The following is a 23200-nucleotide window of genomic DNA, read 5'->3' as shown; positions in this document are numbered from 1 at the left end:
CTTTCTGCAACTTTCTGCACTCTCCACCCCATCTCTGGTCACCGTCACCAGCCAGTAATGTCTATGACCTTCCCTGGGCTTGGGGGACCCCAGCCCTTCACCCTTGAGTCCTAGTGATGTGTTTCCAGTTGCCTTTCAGAGGGTTCCCCAATATGTCGCAAGGGTACCCCCATTCCACTGTGCCTGTCTTCCAGATCTGTACCCCGTCCAATCCCACCACATACTTGAGGGAAGTTTCTGACATCTTATCCCCTCTCACATGTGAGAAGAGGTCCTAGCCCTGCTTCTGGTTTCTTGGACCAAAGTCTCCCCCCTAGCCTCCCACCCACCTCCATCTTCTCCAGTGCCCCCGCTGGGTCCTGGCCTCCCCTCCACATCCCATCCCATCCCATCCCATCCCATCCCATCCCATCCCATCCCATCCCATCATTGCTGGTACAGCCCCTAGAGTAGACCAAAGTTTCTCCTGCTTTAACAAATGCTGGGGGACTTCCCTGGCAGTCCAGTGGTCCATGCTTCCACTGCAGGGGACACTGGTTCGATCCCTGGTTGGGGAACTAAGATCCCACATGCCATGCGATGTGGCAAAAAACAAATGCTGGAACCACCTGGGATCTTGTTCAGATACATATTCTGATTCACCAGGTCTGGGACACACCTGAGATGTGTTCCTAAAAGATCCACTTAAGTAAGAACACACCTGAGGTGGATTTCTGACAACTTCTCTGGTCATGCCGTAGGTCTGTGGACCATTCTGAGTGCTTGTCAGCAACTTTGACGAAATACCATCAAAGGCAAACTCCATGCTTTCAGAATCTGCCATCTGCCCTTAGCCCCCTAATTAGATCCTACTTCCTTCCAAGGATGTCTCCCATGTCCCACCTCTCCCCCTCTGTTGATGCCGTTCCCTCTACCCAGAATGCCCTTCCTGCTGGTCTCTGTTCACTGAAACCGCTTCTTCAAGACCCAGCTGGGGCTCAAGGGCCGACAAGCCTGGTTCAAACCCTGGCTCTGACCCTGAAAGGTGAGGGCAAGGTCCTCGCCCTCTCTGTGCCTCCTTCCTCTTCTGTGGAGCAGGATAGCAGCTGTCATGAGAGGCAGAGGAGACGATGAATGTGATGAACCTGGCAGGGGCCTGGCACCTGGTGGGTGCTTGGTTAGAGCCCACAGGTCTGGAGGTCCAGCCACAGACCAGCTGTGTCTCTGACATACCAGTGGGACCAGCCTACAGGGTTGGGAGGATACAGTGAGAAGGATCCACAGAGAGCAGAGGTCTTAGACAGTGAACCCTATGGACACAGCCCCTGTTATCAATCCCATAGACGTATCGAGGCTAATAAGAGGTAGTGTTGTAATTAATAATAACTTATTTGGTTTCTCTCCTCTGACTCTCAGAGCCCTCTGGGGCTCTACGGTGCTGATAACTGACTGTCTGGTGTCACCACCACGTGAGCCAGGGTTGTCTCCACCCTCTGGAGCCTAGCACAGTGCCCAGCACACAGCAGGTCTCTGAGCAGCCTGATGGTGAGAGGGCAGGCAGAGCTTGGCAAGCAACTCCTGCCCCGGCCGGGCCACCGCATAGGCCTTTCCTGGGTGGCCAGGGTGGCAGCTGGCTCCAGGCTTCTCCATCCCTTGCTTGGACATCCAGCTCAGCAAGCCCGTGCCAACCGCAAAGTAGCGCCACTGACCCTCCATCTGTGCCCTGCAGGCCAGCACCCTCTGTGGCATGTGTGTGTGAATGGGTGGGTGACTGCTGTCTGGCTGGCCTGGACCCCGGGGAACAGCTGAGGTTGCCCCAGTGAACAGCTGGCCCAGCCCTGAAGGACAGACCTTGGGGAAACTGAACCCTAGAAGTGGTGACTTGCCCAAAGACATGCATGTAAGGGAATCCCCATCCTTTCCCAGATCCTTTCCACCCCATCCTTTTTCTGCTCCCTTGTTTCGTGGTCCCCCTGGGGAGGCTAAATTCATGAGTGCTTAGAACAGCGGGCTGTGGAGCCGGACCACCTGGGCTCCCACCCCATCTCTGCCACTTCCCAGCTGTGTCATCTTGGGCGAGTTAACTCCCTTCTCTGGGCTTCATATCTCTTCCTTCTGCATCACCACATTCACCATGAATATTGACCGAGGGCTCATCAAGTGTCAGGCGCTGGTCTGAGCAACATGTTTTCCTGTGGCACCGTGGCGACAGTGCCAGGGAAGGGTCTGGAATGTAGTAAATGGTCAGTGAATGTAATCATTATTACTCTTGTTATTGTTGCTGTCATCGCTTGTCCTCATTAGGTTGTGAAATCCTTCCAGCATCTGTGACTTGGGAATCACCTGTTCACGTTGGAGGGATGAGGGAAGACGGAGATCCCCGCTCCGCGGAGGGTGGTGGGGGGTGCCCTGGGCCATCCGAAGCTTCCTGACTCCCAGGATGGCCATGAACCTTAGCAGTGGGAGGGAAATGCTGACAGAGGCCAGTGACCAGAAGGGGAATGGGGGCGTCAGCCCGTTTCCAGATTTCTCTCTTTGAGCTTTTGGAACCACCAGGAATGGTTCCTCACCTGGGCCTCAGTTTCCCCTTTGGCCCAGCAGACGGACTGGGCGGCCATTTCCAGAAGCCCCTGGGGTCTCAGAATCCAGATCTTGAGTCTTGGAATGTTGAAACTGTGAGTGCTCGGGGGAGCGCTGAGGTGGATCCCCTTGCCGGGGGGACTAGCGGAGGCTCAGGGAGGAGTCAGGTCAGGTGGCCAGTTGTGTGTGGCGTGGCTGGCCGCATGCCAGGCTGCTTGACACCCCCCTTCCCCGGCGTGCCTTCCGCCCTGCTGGTCAGCGCCGGCTCCTGCCTGCTGCCCAGGAGGCTGGGCTTTCTTTCAGGAAAGGGCCGTTGTTGCTGGGCCTGGGTGCGGGGTCGGGGTGGGGGGGGCAGCATCGGGGTGGCCTGTTGCCATAGCAACCCTGGCCTCTCGGCGGGAACTCTGTGGAGAACAGCCCTGGGGAAGTAACAGATGGAGGGCGAGGAGGAAGACTTATCTCCGACCAGCATCCGTCCATGAAGCCTGGCACCTGTCTGCCTGGATCGGGGGCGGGTGAGGCTGAAGTGCCCCCCTTGCCCAGAGCTGAGTCATGGGCATCCCCCAGTGTCCCCGCCTCGGCTCTCTCAGCCCTGCCCCCTCCCAGCCTCCCTCTGAGAAATCTGTGACTCACGTATGGTCCCGTCATCCCCAGCCGAGCTGGGAGGAGGGAGGAGCCCAGTTGGGGCAGGAGGGGGGTGTCCCCCGACCCAAAAACACAAGCCGGCGCATCTCCGGGCTCCACACTGGCTGCCTGCCTTGCCCTGCCTCAGGAGAGGGGCTGGGAGCCTCCACACGCACCAGCTCTCTCAGAAACGGGGCCACAGCTGGCAGGTTAAGCCTCGGAGGGGGATCCTGAAAGGCGGTTCAGCTGCCCGGCCCCGCGCAGGACCTTCTACCCAGGTACCAGATCAAGGGCATGACGGCAGGAGGGAGGAGGGATGGGAGTGTGTGCAGCAGAGGGTGGGGTGGCAGTGGACCGGGGCGCCGAAGTCTTGGTATCTGGGTGGGAGCTAGCCTACGAGGGCAGTGCTGTGCAGGGTCTCTAGAGTTGGGGGTGGATGGACGGGGAGACGCCTGGGAAGGGGATGGGCCTGAGAGGATGGAACCTCTCAGAGCCACTAGCCATTTGTTAGCTGGGGAAACTGAGGCTCAAAGTGATAGAGTCCCTGGGCGCTGCAAGCTGGGTCTGCTCTGTGGGTGGTGAGATACTGTGCTCTCCTGCCCCCACTGTACAGATGGGAGAACCAAGCTTGTGAGAGGACAGGGGGCTTACCTAAGGTCACAGAACAAGTCTGGGGATGGAAAGCCAGCCTCCCGCCTCGGGGAGGAAAGGATGCTGCCGGGGGCTGAGCATGGGCACGTGAGGGCAGCCTTGCCTCAGTGCCCGAATGCTGCATCTGGGGCCCCCCAGTGAAACAGGGGCAGTCTGGCTCTTCATGGCCCGGGCCACCTTTAGGAGGAGATGGTCCTGGCAGTGGGGTCTGAACATGGGGGACCTGGGATGAGAGAGAACGTCCAGGAAACCAGCAGCAGTAGATGGGGAAGCAGCGGCTGAGGGCTGGAGCGCTCTCTGCTTGCTAACCGCCAGACCCCAGGCCCCCGTCTGCCCGGTGCTGATAGGGTTTCCCCACCTGGGAACTGCTGGTTCCTCTCCTCCCCACCTCCCCAGCCAGCCTCCTTCCTGTGGTAACGAGTTGGGGTCTCTCATGGCCCCATGGGAAGGGGCTGGTGTTCATTCTACTGAGGCAGTGGGGGGGGGGCGGCGTGAGTTAAGGCAGGACCCTCTCACCTGCCCCACTCCCATCCTGCCTTGGAGCAGCTCTGGCCTGGGCTAGGTGGGGTGGGGAGGAATAGCCTTTGAGGCTCTAGAGGGCCAAAGAAGTTTTGTTTTTTTTTTAAAATAAATTTATTTATTTTATTTATTTATTTTCGGCTGCACTGGGTCTTTGTTGCTGTGCGCAGGCTTTCTCTAGTTGCAGCGAGCGGGGGCTACTCTTCGTTGTGGTGCGCAGGCTTCTCATTGCGGTGGCTTCTCGTTGCGGAGCACAGGCTCTAGGTGCGCGGGCTTCAGTAGTTGTGGCACGTGGGCTCAGTAGTTGTGGCTTGCAGGCTTAGTTGCTCCACGGCATGTGGGATCTTCCCAGACCAGGGATTGAACCCATGTCCCCTGCATTGGCAGGCGGATTCTTAACCACTGTGCTACCAGGGAAGTCCCAGAAGTTATTCATATAAACAATTATTGAGCACCTACTGTGTGCCTGGTACTGTTCTAGGGAGGGGGGACACAGCAGCGAATGAGACAAATGAGGTGTGGGTGGTCCAGAGCCAAGTCCCTGCCCGCTTGCTGCAGATACCCTGAGGGCAGAGGGTTGATTCCTCTCGATTGGAGGCTGAGTGGGGAGAAGCGTCTTGGGTCAGTGAGAGCCACCAGCTGCTGAGTTGGTTCCCCAGAGCCCAGGCCAGGGGTCCCGTGAGGTCTTCCCTGCCAATATCCAGGGCAGGACTAGATCTTGGGACCAGATCTGAGTCCCTTTACTGCAGGGACTCTAGGGACCTGAGATGCAGCCCCACCTTGGTCATAGCATCACCGTGGCCACCTTGCCTTGCCTCTGTCTCTGGGCCTCAGTTTTCCCAGCTGCTAAGTGGGCATGTGGGGTGGGTTAATAGCTGCCCTGCCTGCCGTGGTCCCGGTCTTGGCTCCGAGAACGTCAGGGTCGTGAAGGACACCTCTCCAAGTGTGGTGTGGGAGGCGGAGGCTGTGCTAGGGAGGCTGCACTGTTGTGCTGGCTTTGGTGCCCTGGGCCACTGGGCAGGACCTGGTCAGCCTGGCCGGGACACCCTCATCTTGCCAGGGACACAAACAAGGCAGGATCTGAGGCTGACGAGTGAGATAAGCTTGCTGGTGGAGGAGGAGAGAACCTCCTGACCTGGGAGGACCCGGAGGCTCTGCAGAGGGCCCAGAGTCTGGCCTTGGGTGCTGGTGGGGAGGGGGAGGAGGGTTTGGTGTACACGTATGGGGATTGGAGGGAAGAGGCGGGCAGCATTCCTGGCAGAGGAAGCTGCATGGGAAAAGGTTTGGGAATGATGAGAACTGCGGGGAGTGGGGCAGGCAATGGCACTGGAGACCTGGCATGCGTCATTTTGGGGACCTGGAGTGCCAGGCTGGCAGGTCCCAATCTGCTCTCAGGGGAAGGGATGGCGGGAAGACTTGGGTGGTACTGCAGCCAGGCCAGGTGGGTGCCAGGTGGGGTCTGGGTGCCCAGGATGCCACCCCAGCTGGGTAAGGAGGGCAGGGTTGTGATGCAGGGCTGACCTGGTTGCCCCAGGCCCGAGGCTTCTACTTGGAGGGCAGCTTCATGGCTGTGGGGATAGAGAGGGGCGGTGGTCGCCCAGCCCAGGAGAAGGGCAGGTAAAAGAGGGGCCGGGGCTGTGGCCGGGTCTGTGTGTGGTCGGGGTGGCCTTCCCAGCGGGGCCCGGCATGACAGATTTGGGAGGGGCAGGACAGGGACAGCCATGAAGGGGGCCACACGGACGGTGCTCTCGCTGAGCCGGGCCCCAAGTCACTTCATCCTCCGCAAGAGCTGCGTGTGGGTGATGGGTGGTGGGACTGCGCCCCTTTCAGGGATGCAGTGAAGAGTCAGGGGCAGGGCTGGTGAGAGTGGTGGGGGAAATGTGGCAACACAGCCCAAATGTCAGTGCTGCCAGCCCACCCAGAGCCAGAGCAGTCTCAGCACCCCAGCCCGACCCGGGGTGGCCCTGTGGACCTTTCTTCCGACTCATAGCAGATGGGGCATCACATGAGCAAACGCAGCAGCTGGGGGGACCAGGACCCCGGGGACCAGGCAGATGGCAAGTGGGGGCAGGGCGGGGCTGGCACAGAGGGACCTCTCAAACGGGGTGGGGTGGGGTCCTGGCTGGGCCCCAGCCTCCCAGGCTTGCCCTCCCCCAGTCTGGTCCTCACGCCCCATCAGGAGTTCCTTGAGACCCATGGGGAACCCTGCAGATTTGGGGGTCAGGACAGGGCTGCTGAAGGGGAGAGCTTGGGACATACATTTTCTGATCCCTGCCCGGTGCCTGCACTGGCACCAGTGGGTTGAGACACCCCCTGCAAGCCCCTCAAGCCCCCAGCTGTCCCTGGTTCCCTGGTGGCTCGGCTGGGCTAGAACAGTCCTGGACCCTCCCTGCCCTCAGACTCTGCCGGGCCCTAGGCTCAGCGCTTTGCACACATGTTTTTGTTTTGTTTTGTTTTTTGGCCATGCCATGTGACCTGTGGGACCTTGGTTCCCTGACCAGGTATCGAACCCAGGCCCCCTGCATTGGAAGCACGGAGTTGTAACCACTGGACCGCCAAGGAAGCCCCTGCACACACATTTATTCCTGCCAGGCACAAGCTCCTGATGTGCCCATTTTAGAGATGAGGACACTGAGGCACAGAGGCCTACCCAGGAGTGACCTCTTATCTCCAGAGTCTGGGCTCTTTTCACTGTGCTCTCCTGCCCCCCTCAGTGGGGAGGGGGCTCCTCAGCCAGGCCAGAGTCTATGCTGGGGGCCCGTGGACATGTGCCCTTGTCTTGAACCCCATCCCTGCCGCTCCTAAGCCCATGCTCTTCTGGGGCAACAGGACCCACAGAGATAGCAAGGCTGCTTGTCTGGGGAGAATTTTGTTCCTCTCGGGTTGTGTGAACTTGGGCGACTGCCTCATTTTCCTCATCTGGAGAAAGCAGATAACATAGTGTCTACTTCAGGGGGCTGTTTTGAGCATCAAGGTGTTAATGCAGTAAAGTGTTTACAACAGCACATGGCCCATATGTTAGCGTTTACTATTAGGATCTCCCCCTTGGGCAAATGGGTGCACTGAGGCCCGGAGATAACGTGTAATAACTTGGGGGCACTTCTTCCTGCCTCCCCGCCCTAAGGGAGCTGGAGCCACCTGGGCATCAGCAGGACTCTGCCCACCCCCACGTGCAGCCTGACTTGTGCTTTGGTGGGGAGGCCAGGGTGGTGGGAGTTGGGCTGGCGCCGGCTCAGGCGGTTTGTGGTGCACTTGGCAGTTCCAGGCAGGCCGAGATAAAAGCTGAGCCCTGGAGGAGCTGGCAGGGCTTCCAGGCACCGGGGAACAGGCCTCTGCATTAGAGGAAGATGGCCTGGGGGTGGGGGCCTCTCTGTCCGGGAGCCAGTCCCGCTCCAGTGCCGTGAAAGGCCGGTGGTTAGAGCAGAAGGCGTGAGGCAGGAGGGTGTGATGGAGGAGTTGGGAAGGGGGATGCTCACCTCCCAAATTATCAGGGAGCCGATGCTGCCCCTCGCTCTCCCTCATCCAATAGGCCTGCGCCTGGTAGATGCGTGCCTGGCCTCGTTGTGGGACTCCGTCTCCCACACACCTGCATGTGGCATTGCCTGGCGAGAGCTGTGGGCAGTGGGCAGGGCCGGAAGGAATCCTTGTGCGATTTCCTCAAAGCTGTACTTATCCTTTGTCCATGACCATACCTGGTGCACTCTCACGGGGCTATGCACACACCCCAGACCAGATGGGCAGAGTCTCTTCTCCGTCTCCTTGGCTGGCAACCAAGAATGTGCAGGTCCCAATACCTGGGCCGGGCCCTGGTGCAGCACACGTCGCCATTTGTACTGGAAAGGACAGCCAGTGTCTCCTCAAGGAAACCCTGCGCCGGGTGTCAGCACACCCAGGAGTCTGGCCTCTGCTCCCCCAACCTGGGTTTGGGGAACCGGAGTTGGGAGCTGTAGTAACTGTTGTCCAGGTAGGATGGGGATGCTTGCAGACCCCAGGAGCCTAGGGATGAGGGTCTGGCTCCTGGGCTGCGATGCCTTGGACCCACGGCACATCCTCTTGGGCCTCGTGCCATTCCCTAGAGAGGTTGTCACCTCCTCTCCATGTCCTGCAGATTCCAGTGCTGCAGATGGGGTGCCGTGCGAGACAATGGGGGCAGCACAGGCAAAGGAGCGCACAGAGCTGGGTGTGGGTCCAGTTTCATCAGCTGTGTGACCCCACCCGGGAGAAGCCAGCTGGGAGAGTGGCTTCTCTCTGAGCCTCAGTTTTCCCAGTTGTAAAATGGGCTTAATAATGCCCACCGCTCACAGAGTGGCTGTGTGCATTGCAGGAGGCCAGGTGCACATCGTGTGGTTCGTGCTCCCGTGTGGTTCCCGTCACTGCCCCAGCTCCCTCACGAATCTCTGCAGGCTGGTTCTTGGGATACACCTGCCCCCAGGTGCCTAGACCCCAGGATCCTCCCTGGCCACAGGCACGTGCCATTTCCCCTCCTTGCTCCACCTTAGGGAGCCCACGGGGAGTCCAGACAGAAGCTTTGGCATTTGCAGCAGTGGGAATGTGACCCACCTTCATCAGCAAATCCCATGCCTGTGCCTCCTCTAGCCCTGGGCCCCAGGAGCAGGTGGTTGAGGGGCATGGCGGTGGTTACTTTGCCTTCATGTAGAGAGAAAACTCAAATTTTGATCACAGATTCAGATGGGATCTCAGACCTCAAATAATCCAGCACCTGCAAAAGTATGTCTGTGGTCCCATTGGTTTAGGAAAGCCTTGTGCGCCCAGGCTTCTGCACTGCAGGACTTCTTACGAGCCTTTACCAGGTGGATCTGTATTGGACGTGAAGTTTCGGGTCCTGTCCTGGCTCTTAGGCTGTGCACAGTCTTGGGAGCTCCTCTCTGGCCAAGCACCTGGCAAAGGTGTATATGCCCCTAATCCCATCAGAGGCTGGGGAGTGGGGACAGCTCAGTGCTGGAATCTCCCTGCCCTGAGCATCAGGAACTGGCTCCGATTGGGAAGAGGCTTGGAGCCGGCCTGGCCTAGTCAGAGTCCCAGCTCTGTCTCATTCACTCATTCATTTATTAACTAGCTGTCATTGAGCATCTACCGTGGACCAGGCACTGTGGTACTAGGTACTGGAGATATGAGTGATGAGCAAGATGGATGAGACAGAGCAAACATGGAGAAATGGATAACAAGCACATTGCAGGGTCATTTCAGACAGTGTGAAGTGCTATAAAGTTTATAAGATACGGTGACATGGAAGAGAGTGATGAATGGGGAGGATAATTTTGGTTGGGTTGACACGGAAAGCTTAGGAGAGGGGACATTTGAATTAAGACCCGAGAAGGAACCAATCAGGGAAAGAACCCCGAAAGAATGTTCTATGTTGAAGGGAAAGCATGTGCAAAGGCCCTGAGGTGTGTCTGAGAATAGAAAGAAGGCTCGTGTGCTGGAGTTGGTGAAAGCAAGGAAGACGTAGGGTGGCGTAAGGTGGAGGGAGTGGAGGGGGGTCGCTAGCTTGTTTTTTTGGCAGTCGTGCTGCTCCGTGAGCATCAGTTACCTGATTTATGAGGCTTATCATTTTGTCCCCGACCTCCACGCTGGTCAGGAGCGTTGTGGGTGTTAGATGAGGATAGTCAATCTCTCTGGCAGAGACTTGGTTCTGGGCAGCCCTGCGTTATTGTAGGTTTTAAAAATTATTGTCATTACAAGTGCTTAGTGACTATGGGTGGAACCGGGGATCCTGTGCCTCTGTTTCTGTGTGTCACTGCAGTTAGTGAGCGCCAAGTGTGTGTACAAGGCCAGGGGTGCCCCATCTGTGCCCTCCCTCTGGCTTCACTGAACCACAGCCCCCTGCCAGCTCCTTTTAAGTGTAGGATCTTTTGATCCAACAGTGATTGCCTTCTCTGGCCCAGCAGGCCCTGGAATCCTTTCCAGGCAAAGGTTCCACTGAGAACAGGAACTCCTTTCTTTGCTTTCTTTTCCTCTTCCTCTGGGGGCCAAAAATAGTGCCTGAATAGGACACAGCTCTGGGCCGGCAGCGAGACAATAGCCGCCTCCTGGCTCTGGTCCATCGGTGGGGGAGGAGGTGATGTTGGTGCAGGGGCACACCATCCCAAGGACCCCAGCCCCTGCTGCTTTTCCCATGGCCTCGGCCAGAAAGCATCCCAGAGCCCCTTGGAGTGTGATTGCCAAAGGGATTCCTGCTTTTTCTGGGGAAGTGCTCTGAAGACCCTGGGCCCCTGAGCAGCCCCACTCTACCTCCTGAAGGCCTCAGTGGGGGCGCCCGACGGCCCTGGTTCTCTTCTGGGCCCTGGGTTCTCATGGGGCCACCCCATGGCTTTGATGTCCTTTTCCCTTTGACTCAGTGGCTACGAAAGACGTTTTAGAGATCAAAGGGATGTGTCCTCTTCAGATGAGGTGAGCTCCCTGTCACTGGAGGTGATCAAATAAAGTTTGGATGTGCACTGAATGGGGGGTGGGATTAGTCAAGCATCAGATGGATATTGGGTCTTGATGTCTTCGTGTCTCAGAGGAGATCATGGGTTGAATTCCATACACCGCTCTTACCAGCTGGGTGGTCTTGAGCAAGTCACATCATGTTCCTGAGCCTCTCTCTCCGCATCTGTAAGATGGGTTCAACAGGGCTAACCTCGCAGAGTGGTGGGAATGGATCTCCAGAATGCTCAGTGTAGTGCCTGGCACATAGGCAGGGTTTCAGAAGCTTTGCCTCTGTTCTCCTCCCTCCCCAGACTGGTACTCACTCTGGGGTACAGAAAGGACCCACTCTTGGACCCCAGGGAACTCTGGAGGAAAGCCAGGGGGAACCCCCAGCCCCAGGGCTAACTCAGAAAGAAGATTCCTGGTGGATTGTGGCAATCTGGGAAGGCTTCCTGGAGGAGATACTCCCCTAAGATGCTTCTAGGGAAGTATTGTGCACATTCTGTGCTCATGGCAGCCAGTGGTGGAGATTAGACGGGTGTCTAGTGTGTGTCAAGGCCAAGGCCACAAGCTGGCAGCCTTCAGGGGCAAATGTAGCTGGTAGTAGGCATTTTTCATCACAGGGGTAGCCCCCACTAGTGTTCTAAAAAGATTTGGTCTTTAAGTCAATATTGACAAACATAGGCAGGTGTCCCCCAACGTACCCCATAATCTGGTGTCCTAAACTCTGCCTTTCTTCCTGCCAGCTCCCTACCTGGCCAGCATCCAAGTAAGGGGACTTGGGCACAGGACAAGTCAGGGCCTGCGCTGTGCTGGGTTGGAGCTGGGCAGTGACGTAGTCCCTGCAGCTGCCAACGGTTGCCAGGGCAACGGTTGCCAGGGGCTGCTGTCACCTGCGCCCCTTTTCCCGGGTTGGCGGCTGGGACTTGCAGCCCGTCTTCCCAGGCTGCCCGCTTTGTTTGAGGCTCCGGTGAGGGGGGTGGGGACCGAGGCTGGGGAGGCTCAGCTTCAAAGTGCCCCTCTGGCCTCTTGAAGTGGGGAGAAACTGACCCACCACCGCAGCGGGCTGCATCCTGCAAACAAGGCGAGCCCTTGGCCCACTCATTCACACTCTTTATGTATTTATAATCCACTTGATGACACGAAGGAGGAATCCAGGTATGATTCTTCCCCTCCTCCCGCCATTGCTCTCATTCGTGCTCCCGCTCCCCTCTCCTCACCAAATCCCCGCTTCTTATCCCCTCTCCCCTTTCCCTTGTTCACCCCCCTCCCCCTCCATCTCTCTTCCCCTGTATCATCATCTTCTCCCTCCTCCTCTCCCCTCCATTTCCCCTCCATCCCCCTTCCCCCTCTCCCTTCTTCCCAACACTGAGAACTTAGCGGATGGGTAAGGTGGGGTTGGGGCTGGGGTGACACTAGGGACCCTGGGAGAGTCAGAGATGCTACTCTGAGGGGACCTGGTCAGTGAAGCAGACAGCAGATCAGAACCACCAGGAAGTGGTTGGGGGTAAGGGCCTCACACCCCACACCCCTTCCCTCTGCCACACTCCAGCTAAACTTCAGTTTCCGGGCTGTACCCCCATCGTCAAAGACAAGCCTCTGAGGATGCTGGAAGGGGCAGTCCAGGGCCTGCAGGTGGCTGAGAGTGTAGGAGTGGGGCCGGGATACGGTCCTGACAGAGCTCCAGGTCCAGGGTCCTCAGTGGAAAGTGTTCATCTCATCTCGAGGAAACACATTTTTGGAAGCATCTTTTACTACGAATTTTAAAGAGAAGCCCTTTCTAACAGTCAGTTCATGTCAAGGGGAAACGCTGCAAAATCAAGAGCATGGGTTCTGGAGTCAGGCTCTGAGGCTGCACCACGAGCTGTGTGATCTCCGGCAGGTAACTTGATCTTCTAGGGCCTTGTTTGTTAAATGGGCATAATGGTACTCGTCTCATAAGATTTGGGGGAGGATCAAATGTGTTCGCTTGTGTAGAGAGCTTAGAATCAAGTCTTGCATTTTCAGAGAGCTTCACGAATGCCAGCTTTGTGACCAAGATCTATTAGTGATGGCATCGTGGGTCTGCGACATTTGGTAATTCTGTTAGAGGGCAATATAGAATACTCTATTTCCACTTTTTCTGTTAGACATCCCTAACAAATTTTATATTATACTCCAATAAAAATTAATTTAAAAAAGAAAAAAAAATGCTAGCTTTGTGGCTGGAGGTGGTGAGTGCCCTGTCTGTGGGCGTGTGCAAACAGCAGTGGAGGACCCGGTGAGGCAGCGATGTGTGCTCAGAGAGCTGGGATGGGATCCTTGTCTGTGCCTCCGCTGACCTTTCCCGGAGGGAGCTGGAACCTCAGCCTCGCCCAGGCCCACTGCCCTCGTGGGGGAGGACGCCTGGCTGTGTGTCCTGTCCACCCCTCCGCCAGGGATCTGGGACCCAGAAGAGAAGATAAAAAAGGGAGGGCTGGCGGCTGACCTTGGGAACGCTAAGGGTCCTGTGCTCCAAAGGCGGGCATTCTGCCAGGCCCGGGGGAGTCGAACTGTAGCCCCCCTCAAAATGAGCAGGGAGGTGACTGGGCTGACCTTGTAAGCCTGGCCTTGGGCAGTTCGGGAATATAGATGCTGAAGGGGAACTGCAGCCATACAGCTGAGGTCCGTCTGTGGTTTGAGAGGGAAGACAGGCTGGCCAGGAGAGGAGATGGCCAGCATCTTCTTTTCCCTTTGCTGGCAGCTGGGAGGTAAGCCCTGCCCTTCCCTGGAAGCATCCTGAGACCCTGGGCTATGGAGAAGACAGACAGGGGACAGGGATCATAGTCACCTCCTCGATGGAGGAAGAAGCTGAGGCCCAGGGAGGGGACAGGCTGGTCCAAAGGTCTCAGGGCCAGTTAGCTGTGGAGCTGGTCCTGGACCCTATGCTCCCCCTGCTCTGGGAGTCTGCATTCCTTGGGCAGGTGCTGACTGGGGAGTGCTCTGGGGTCCTGGGGTCCAGCCTCAGCTGCTCCTCTTGGGGAGGGCTGTGGGGAGACTTGGCTGTGGGCTGCAGGCTGCCCCAGGGGCGTGGAGCTGGGCAGGGCCAGCGCCACTGTCCCGGGACAACTCGTGAGAAGTCCTGCTGCCTGAGCCCCACTCCAGACTGGGCCAAACCTGGGACCCTTCCTAATCCCTCCTCTTCCCTGAGGTTCTAGGTCTTTTCCATCCACACTCAGATTCTGAAAGGCTTTGATTCTCAGCTCCTAGAAGCTCTTGCATTCTCATCACCTTTCTCTCTCTCTTTCTTTTTCTCTCTCTCCCTCCCTCCCTCCATTTCAGTCCCAACATTCTAAGTGTCTCAGCTGCTTGAGGTGACTGTGGCTGGCTTTAATGGAATAGCCAATCTGGAAACAGGGATGGTAGTGCCCCTTTCCCCAAGAGCTGGTGCTGCCGGCCAAAGGGAGGTGGGATGGGGCCAAATATAACCCAGGCTCCCCCAGGACCTCCCACCTGGAAGTGTCAAAGATGGTGATGAGTTGCCCTCGGGCACATCACAGCCTAAATGGCTCCTGCAGCCCGTCTCATGCTAGTTAATGGCCTCTGGGACAGCTCGGAGGGGAGGGGAGGGGAGGGGAGGGGGGATGCTGACAGGCTTCTTTTCTATGTGGTGTCAAGATTTCTGAGAGCTCTTTTTTTCATGTTGGTAACCGGTGTCCTGCAAAAGAGGATGCACCACCACATTGGGCTGGGAAACTAAGCCTGACCAAGCTCTGTAGATTTTCTTTCTGCAGGACTTATCAGAACCTTTGATGTGTTAATTCACAAGACCAAGTAGTGCCTGCAGTATTTCTCTAACTTGGGAACTAGAGCTTCTTAGGAAGTGCTTAGCAAAGTTACCTCTTGGTAAAATCAGGGAGATAGCCCCAGAGAAGGGAAGGAAGGGACTCCGGAGACCACAGTGGCTAAAAGCACAGGCTTTGAGATCTGGTAGACTGGAGTTTGAATCCTGGCTTGGCTCCTTGCTCTGTGATCTTGGATATCACTTAGCCTCTTTGGACTTTCGTTTCCTTGTCTTTAACGTGGGGGCAATAATAGCATTTGTTTCACAGAGGTAAGGTGAGGATTGAACGATCATTTGGGAAAAGTGCTTTGCACGGTGCCGGGCGCAAAGTGAGCGCTTGCTGAACGGGAACTGTCATCCCCCTCACTCTTCTTCTTGGATTCCAGGGCCCTTTTCACTGTGCCAGACAGACCTCTGTTTATTCCCACTCGCCATCTGCTGTTCTGCCAGGCACTGTGTGGCTGGAGTGTGGGGGGCAGTTGGGTGAGGATGTGGAGGCCTGAGGCCCAGGGTGTGGGGACCTTCACAGACGTGTCACAAGGCTGGCATCCCAGGGAGGAGGACTGGTGTGTGCAGAGCTTGGGAGGTGGGAACACTCAAGCCCAGGCTCATCTCTGGTGACTGTCGGTTGGCCTCTCTGAGGCCTCGTAAGCAAACACTCCAGTTCCAGATAAAGCAGGCCACCAGGTGGGTGGCTCTGGATAGCTGGCTTTCCGGGAGAACCCAGCGTCCTTTCACCTGGGCAGGTGCCCCGTTCCTCCCCTTCCCCGGTCTCCCCGCAAGGCCAGGGCCCGTCTGGGCACGCAGAGGGAGCCATGGCCCAAGGACGTGGCTTGACCAGAAGGTGTGGGGTGGTGGGCCCTGCGCGGGCGGGGCAGCCCTCCAGCGGGTCTGGTGCACGAATGTGGGACCCATCCGGGCAGTGAGCAGGCCAGGCCTTGGCATCCGCCAGCCCCTGCAGGCAGGCAGCTAGCTTAATTTTTATTCTCTTTTATTGTAGAAAAATTCCTGAAACCTGAGGTCACTCTGTTTTCCCCAGCCAGGCCAGAACACCCTTCCTGTGGGGAGTTCTGTGTGGTCACCTAGCTGGGGCCTCGGTCACCCGGCTTGCAGAGCAGGACGAGAGGGAGGAGAGAGGGGCTCCATGTGTGCCAGCTGTGCTGCCAGGAGTCACGGGCACTGCTGAGAGGCTGGCGGCTGGGCTGGGAGTGAGGCGTGGTCCGGGGTCCCACCGGCTCTGATGGGGTACCTCATTTGTTTGTTGGGTACGTGGTGTTTCTAAGTTAGATTGACATTTACAAAAGAGTTTGGAAACGGCTGGTGGAGGGTCCTCTCCACCCCGACACCACTCCTGTGGAGGAAACACCTGCGGTAGAGCCTCCGCTCTCTTCTAACGGTCCTCCTCACTCTCGCACACGTGTGGTGCGCACACGTGCGCGCACACCTACATCCACACTCGTGTGTGCTTCTGCCCTCAAGGACTTCACGCTCGCCAACCCTCCCTTGGCCAAATCCTTCTTTCCTAAGGCCCTTTGCCCAGGGCTCGGGGGAGGGGCCTAGCCGGCAGCTCCCTTTTGCCCCCTCTTCCCCTCCCCCCACTGGAGAGCAGTTGAGGATGGGGGCTGGAGCTGCAGAGCTGAGCTGGGTCCTCTCTCTACTGTCCCTCCCCCCGCCTCCCCCAGGAGGGCAAGACCAGGCTCACACCTGAAGACCCACTCGGGCAGGGGCTCCTTCCCCCACCCACCCCCTCCTGCGCCCAGCTGTGCCTTGGGAGGCTCCTTCCAGGCTCCTGGCACCCTGCTAAATGCTGGGTGAACCAGCCAGGGTGGTGATTCATCCTCACCACCAGTGAGGTTGAGAAGAGGTACTGCGGGGAAGCAAGCTGTCCCGGACCCCGTCCAGGGCCAACCTTTCACCATCTGAGTGATTCGGGGCTGGGCCCCCCCCCCCCCCCCCCCCCCCCGCCTCTGCCTCTGGTAAACAGGACTCCTAGTGTTATCCCAGCCTTGTAAGCCGGTGGCTCTAAGCCCGCGGAGTGTCAGTCAACAGGACACCTGTTAAAGCCAGACTCCCGAGCCCCACCCCAGACCTGTAGCATCTGCTCCTCCGGGTGCAGGGCCCTGTGGATCTGCATTTTAGTGAACTTCCTCGGGTGGTTCTGACCCGTGGGTGTGTTGGGTACCTCTGATATTAACTCCTCGTGGCAAAGGGAGCACATAGGGTTGAGTGTAGGTCATGGTTGGCCCCCTTCCCTGAGCCCCACCCAGAACACAGAAGTTAGTTCTGACGGCAGATGGGCACTTAGGCGAAGCTTCATGGGGAGGGTGTGTCTTCACTGAGTTTCAAAAGATGAGTTGGGTCATGGAGTTAGGAAAGGCATTCCAGACAGAGAGACAGGTTGGCCGGGGGGTGGATAAGTTTGTGGTCCACAGTGTATGTTACGGGCAGGAGAAGGAAAGGTATGGGGGCCCAGGTCCAGGTCATCTTCCTGGGGAGGTGCCTTCCCAGGAAGGGTTAACCGCAGAGCTGCCCAGGTCCTGTCTACTCAACTTCCACCTCCATCCTCCGAGGAAATGGGTTTTCCAGGAGCCTGGACTGGGCCCGCGGTGACTCGTGGCTCTCCATGGATGGCAGAGGAAGTGACTCAGGCCCCGGCGGGAGAAAGTGAGCCACGGGTGCCCTGCCCGTTTCCCCCTCCCCCACCACGAGGATGGGCAGGGCTGGGCCTGCGCAGCCGCAGCCCGGGGCCCTTCCTCCCGGGCCCAGCCAGCCCTGGGGGGATGGGCAGTCGGGGAGTCTCGGCTTAAAGGAGCCCTGGTCCCCTCCGCTCTGCCTGGATCCTTGGGGACTCTGTGGTGGTGGCCCCCATTGTGTCAAGCTGGGCCAGACTGTTTTGTTCTCTGTGTTTACGGAAGGCCTGAGGTCAAGGGCAGCTGCTCCAGAAGGGGAGCTGGGGGATGGGGGCATCCCTAGGGGGCTCGGCCCCCCAAATCCTCTCTCCCAGGCTGGAGTTGTCTGCACTGCCTGTGGTCTTGGCTGACCCCGGCCCCACCATTTTTCTCTCCTTTTCTTTGGGGGTCTCCCAAAGCCAGGGGGGCATGCATCTCTAGAAACTGACAGTGCCAGCGCTGCAAGGAGTTCTCCAGGGTGAGACTGAGGTCTGTGTCTTGGCTCCACTGGTGGAGATCTCGGAACAGATGGCCCTTCCCTAGTCTCAGTTTCCTGATCTGTAAAATGGCAAAACAGTAGGACCAGCCTTACGGGGTGGCCTTGAGGATTCCTTGGTAACGTAGATGGTGCCCCAGTTGAGCTCTCCTGTCCTTTAGAGGCTTCTGGGGACAGGCTCAGTTCCAGGCTGTGAGGAGGGAAGTTTTCTGGGTGGGGTTTCAGTCTTCCCGGAAAGGAAATTCATGCTCTAAGAATTTCCCATCAAGGTGCTTTGGAAGTTGAGCTGGCTGTGGGGGCCCCGAGGGGATTACATGGAGGGTGGGAGGGAAGGTGTAGGAGTAGGAACCCGTGACAGGCCCAGGGGTTGATTGAGGGGCACGCGTGAGCTGGTCAGGAAGGATACAGAGATATCTAGCTGACACCTATGGTGCGTGCCGTGTGCATGGCCCTGCTCTAAGTCCTCTACAGGTATCAATTCATTTAATTCTCACAACGACCCTTGCAGGAGTCTCAATTTTTATTCCTATCTACAGGTGATGAGAGGGAGGCCCAGAGAGGGTGAGTAACTAGCCCAAGGATACACAGCTATTGAGTAGGGGGACTGGGATTTGAACCCAGACAGTCTGCCTCCAGAGTCTACTAAGGGTGGGTTAAAGGAAGCCAGGCAGTCCCTCTCCTCAAATCCCAAGAATGTCCATAGGACTAGAGTTGTTCACCTTGGAGTGGCTATTCAGGAGCCAGGAATGTCAGGTCATGCCATTGATCCCTGTCTGTTGGAATCATGGTAGTTCACAGTGGTGCAGCCTCACTTGTGTCCCTCCAGTGATGGGGAGCTCACTCTCTGTTTCCACCTTTTTGCTCTCAAAGGAATCAATCCAGGAGGATTGATGAAAGCAGATGATTCTGCCCTGTCCTGGGTGGGCCGGAGAGATACATGGATTCTGGCCAGCTCCATCCTTGTTTTCTGTATGATGTCAGGAAATCACTGGCCCTCTCTGGGCCTTGAATCCAAATGCCATAGATGGAAAATTGGGGCCAAATTTGCAAAGTGATTGTGAGCGCTGAGTTCAGAAATATAAAGCAGGGGTCAAAGCAGGGGTCGGGGGGGGGCTTCCTGGAGGAGGTGTCATTTGGATTGGGGATCAGATGTAGACAGCGACAGCGACCGGCAGAAAAAAGAAGGAAAGAGAAAGGGTCCAGGAGAGACATGTTTCTGTCCCTGGATGCTGGATTTCCTTTCACTGGTCTGGAGTGGCAGTTTCAAAAGGAGCCAAAATGGGAGACACTGCTTTGGAAAGATCCCCAGTGTTCTCCTTACTTGCAGCAAGTAATAAATCAATCCTTCTCCCTAAAAACAAAAACACCAAAAACCAAAAAAAAAAACCCCAAAAGGAGCCAAAATGCTCAGAGAGGACGCAGAGTGAAACCTTAAATATCACAATGTAGGAAACAGTGGCCATTCCCCCAAACACTTTCACATCCTTCCTCTCAGGGGTCTTGTGATGTCACCAGGGCAGGATGATGAAGCCAACTGACCAATGATTAGACTGACCAGGCCCTAGAAATTGGGGTTCCATTACACATGGTGGGACACTGGAGACGGGCTCTAGCTTGAGGGGGCCAGCTTTGTTCAGGGAAGGCCCAGCCCAGGAAGGAGACAGTGAACTCCTGCATGGACCACCCCTCCATTTAATGCTGCTCTTAAATATTCCATCCAAAAGCCACTTCTTCCTGGAAGCCCTCCTTGGTTTCCTCCCAAAGCCAAACTCCTCTCATGCCCCATAGTTGCCAGGCTTCCTTTTGTCTGGCTTGTGGCAGATGATTGCATCTGTCACCACAGCCATATGTAGTGCCTCACAGGATGAGGATGGCTGTTCGTGACTGCCAGCACCCAGCTCAGTCATAAGGCCAGCTGGCAGTGGGGAGGCCAAGCCACCCGGCATCTCTCTATAAGTACCAGGCACGCAGGTTCCCTGCCAGGCACTACAGTCCTGACCAGGCAGGGAAAGCCCATGGTGTCTGGAACAATCTCGGGCAAGTCATTTAATTCATTGGATCTCAGGTTCCCTGTCTGTGAAATAGGCCAATGGTAGGGCTGACTTCACAGGGTTGGAATGAAGATTAATACAGGTATAGGGGTGAGGGGGGTGGGTCAGCACAGGCTGGCAGGTAGTAGGTACTCAGCTAATAGAGGCTGGGCGGGGGGGCATTCTACAAGAGGATGGGGCTGAGGGGAACTGGATCTCCCCCGACTTGGGCCACACTATGTCTCCCGGCCAGACTGGGACGTCCCCCTGCCTTTCCAGCTGCCCTGGGAACTGGCTCCCCCTGGTGGCCATAACAGGAAGTGCCTGTCTCCTCTATCCCCTGGCTGTAGAGGGCGCTGTGGCTGCACTGATCCTTCACTCCATTTCCCTCACTGTCCACCTGCCCAGCGACCTCCGTGCACACTAGGCCCTGTGCACACAGATGGATCAGCAGCTCCCTGGCTAGCACCAGGAGGAGGGATGTACCATCCTGCACCTCCCAGAGTTGGCTAACGGGACCCTATGAAACAGAAACAAACACACAGACATAGAGAGCCAAAGGAGGCCAGGACTGACTGTAGAGGGAGTTGAGAAAGGCTTCCTGAAGGAGGTGACCTCTGAGCTGGGTCTTAGGGGTGATGATGGTGAGGTTCCAGGAGGAGAGCCCTGCAAGCCCCCTTTTTCCTGTGTCTTCTTCAGGCCTGGAGGGGGCAGCGTGGTTGGGGTGGTTCCTGGTGGTGCTGGGGAACCTCTCCCCCCACCAGTTCTAGCCTGATTACCCCATCACTGCTGGATCTGGAGGGAGGTACTATTATTCGTCCTGTTTTCCATGACCCTCTTACAGGGTCATGCAGCGAGCAAGAGGTGGAGCTGGGACTTGAACTCAGCCACTGCCTCTTTTTAATTTTTTTTAATTTTTGTATTTTAATTTTATTTTATTGAAGAATAGTTGATTTGCAATGTATTGATTTCTGCTGTACAGCAAAGTGACTCAGTTATACATACATATTCTTCTTCATATTCTTTTCCATTATGGTTTATCACAGGTTACTGAATATAGTTCCCTGTGCTATAAAGTAGGATCTTGTTGTTTATCCATCCTATATGTAATAGTTTGTATGTACTAATCCCAAACTGACAATCTATCCCTTCCCCACCCCTCCCTTGGCAACCACAAGTCTGTTCTCTATGTCTGTGTGTCTGTTTCTGCTTCATAGATATGTTCATTTGTGTCATATTTTAGATTTCACATATAAGTGGTAGCATATGGTATTTGTCTTTCTCTGTCTGACTTACTTCACTTAGCATGATAATTTCTAGGTCCATCTGTGTTGCTGCAAATGGCCTTATTTCATTCTTTTTTATGGCTGAGTAGTATTCCATTGTATATATACACCACATCTTCTTTATCCATTCTTCTGTCGATGGACATGTAGGTTGTTTTCACATCTTGGCTGTTGTGAATTGTGCTGCTATGAACATAGGGGTGCATGCATCTTTCTGAATTATAGTTTTGTCTGGGTATATGCCCAGGAGTGGCGTTGCTGGATCATATGGCAACTCTAGTTTTAGTCTTCTGAGGAACCTCTGTACTGTTCTCCATAGTGGCTGCACCAATTTACATTCCCACCCACAGTGTAGGAGGGTTCCCTCTTCTCCACACCCTCTCTAGCGTTTGTTATTTGTAAACTTTTTAATGATGGCCATTCTACCTGTGTGTCGATACCTCACTGTACTTTTGATCTGCATTTCTCTAATAATTAGCGCTGTGGAGCATCTTTTTGTGTGCCTGTTGGCCATTTGTATGTCTTCTTTTAGCCACTGCCTCTTGATGCTCAGCTCCTGGAAGCTCTGGGGAGGTCCACGGCCTGTTTCCACACTTGCCTCCCCACCTCATATGCCACATCCACGCTACCCTGGCTTCTCCCTCTTCAGGGTTGGCACAGCCACCCTGTGGGTCAGGCCCTCAAGCCAACACTCTTGTCCTCTTTCAGGCGGTGACTTCTCAGGGTGACTTTGGGGAGGAAGATGGCTGCCCAAGTGCTGCTGCCGACAGTGCCGTTCCTGCTGGGTCTGCTCCTGGTTCCAGGTAGGCTTTCCTGGAGGTACCCTAGGACTTAGTTAAAATGCCGTCCATATGTTAAGGATGTCTAGGTCAGCTGCCAGCACATCCACTAACCCCTTTGGGCAGGCACAGGCCTGAGGACACAGCTTAGCAAGTGGATGATGGTACCTTGGAGAAAGGAACATGGACTGGGTTTTGGCCCTACTCACCTCTGCAGCCAGTGCATCCTTGTGCAGTACACAGCCTGCACAACTGTCTGTGGCAGGCATGGCCTCATTAAATGTTTTATTGCTATTTAAAATATTATTTTGTCTTTGAAATTATTATTGATTTTGAGTTTGTTCTTTTCATATTTTGAAGCCAATAATCTTTGAATAGGGTAGACTCACATTTTTGGAGACCCTTTGAGGTATAGGTCCTTGGAATGTGTGTGGGTCCTAGGCACTGGGCTCCTGTGTTCTGGGCCCGGAGCCTGCCCTTGGGCCCAGAGTCCCATCTGCAGTCTCTGCTTCCTCAGGTGCCCGTGGCGGGGGCCCCCGGGAAGACTTCCGCTTCTGTGGCCAGCGGAACCAGACGCAGAACAGCAGCCTTCATTATAAGCGGACATCTGAGCTGCACATCTCCATCAGGAACACTGAGGAGGCCCTCACAGTCCATGCGCCCTTCCCTGGAGCCCATCTGGCTCCTAGGTCATTCCCTCATCCCAGGGGCCTCTACCACTTCTGCCTCTACTGGAACCGCCATGCTGGGAAATTGCATCTTCGCTACGGCAAGAGCGACTTCGTGCTGAGTAACCAAGCCTCTGACCTACTGTGCTTCCGGCAGCAGGAGAAGAGCCTGGCCGAGGGGGCCCCACTGTTCGCCACCTCTGTCAGCTCCTGGTGGAACCCCCAGAACACCAGTCTGCCCAGTGCGGCCGGCTTCATCTTCTCCTTCCACAGTAAGGCGACTTCCAGGCACAAGGAGCAGCTTGGCCGAAGGCCTGGAGGCGGGGAAGGCAAAATGCGCGGCGGGGTTAAAGCAGACGGGGCCGAATGTTCCGCAGGCAGTGGGGAGCCAGGGAAGGTGTCTGAGGAGTGGAAGAGTGTGATCCACGGTGTGCTTTGGGGAGGTTTGTGGGAAGTTAGGGGTGAGGGCGGAGGGGCTAAGTGCCATCCAGCGGCTGCGGGGAAGGCCCAGGTAGAGGACGATGAGTGAACAGGGTGGGAGCAGAGCGAATGGAGAGACGGGCCTGCGGGGAAGGCCCAGGTCAAGGACGGTGAGTGAACAGGATGGGAGCAGAGCGAATGGAGAGACGGGCCTGCGGGGAAGGCCCAGGTAGAGGACGATGAGTGAACAGGGTGGGAGGAGAGC

At 56.4% G+C, this 23200-nt stretch overlaps 1 protein-coding gene across 10 annotated transcripts in view; it reads left to right on the top strand.

Annotated features, from left to right (window-relative positions):
* Positions 1-23200, top strand: part of LOC101281790 (adhesion G-protein coupled receptor G1) — a 70599-nt gene that overhangs the window by 4704 nt on the left and 42695 nt on the right. For 8 of the 10 annotated variants that reach the window (XM_049702786.1, XM_049702784.1, XM_049702788.1 and 5 more), the window contains 2 exons: positions 21777-21871; positions 22365-22787. In XM_049702786.1, the coding sequence (XP_049558743.1) occupies positions 21811-21871; positions 22365-22787 (484 nt within the window). In that variant the 5' untranslated portion in view covers positions 21777-21810. Of the gene's footprint in view, positions 1-2953; positions 3462-12032; positions 12668-21776; positions 21872-22364; positions 22788-23200 lie in introns of those variants that run through there. The other 2 variants (XM_049702785.1, XM_049702787.1) reach the window with 2 other exon arrangements.

This window comes from Orcinus orca, chromosome 20 (assembly GCF_937001465.1).
Source record: "Orcinus orca chromosome 20, mOrcOrc1.1, whole genome shotgun sequence".
NCBI lineage: Eukaryota > Metazoa > Chordata > Mammalia > Artiodactyla > Delphinidae > Orcinus > Orcinus orca.
Note: the sequence above shows the minus strand (reverse complement) of the source record. Positions and strands in the feature narration are given on the sequence as shown.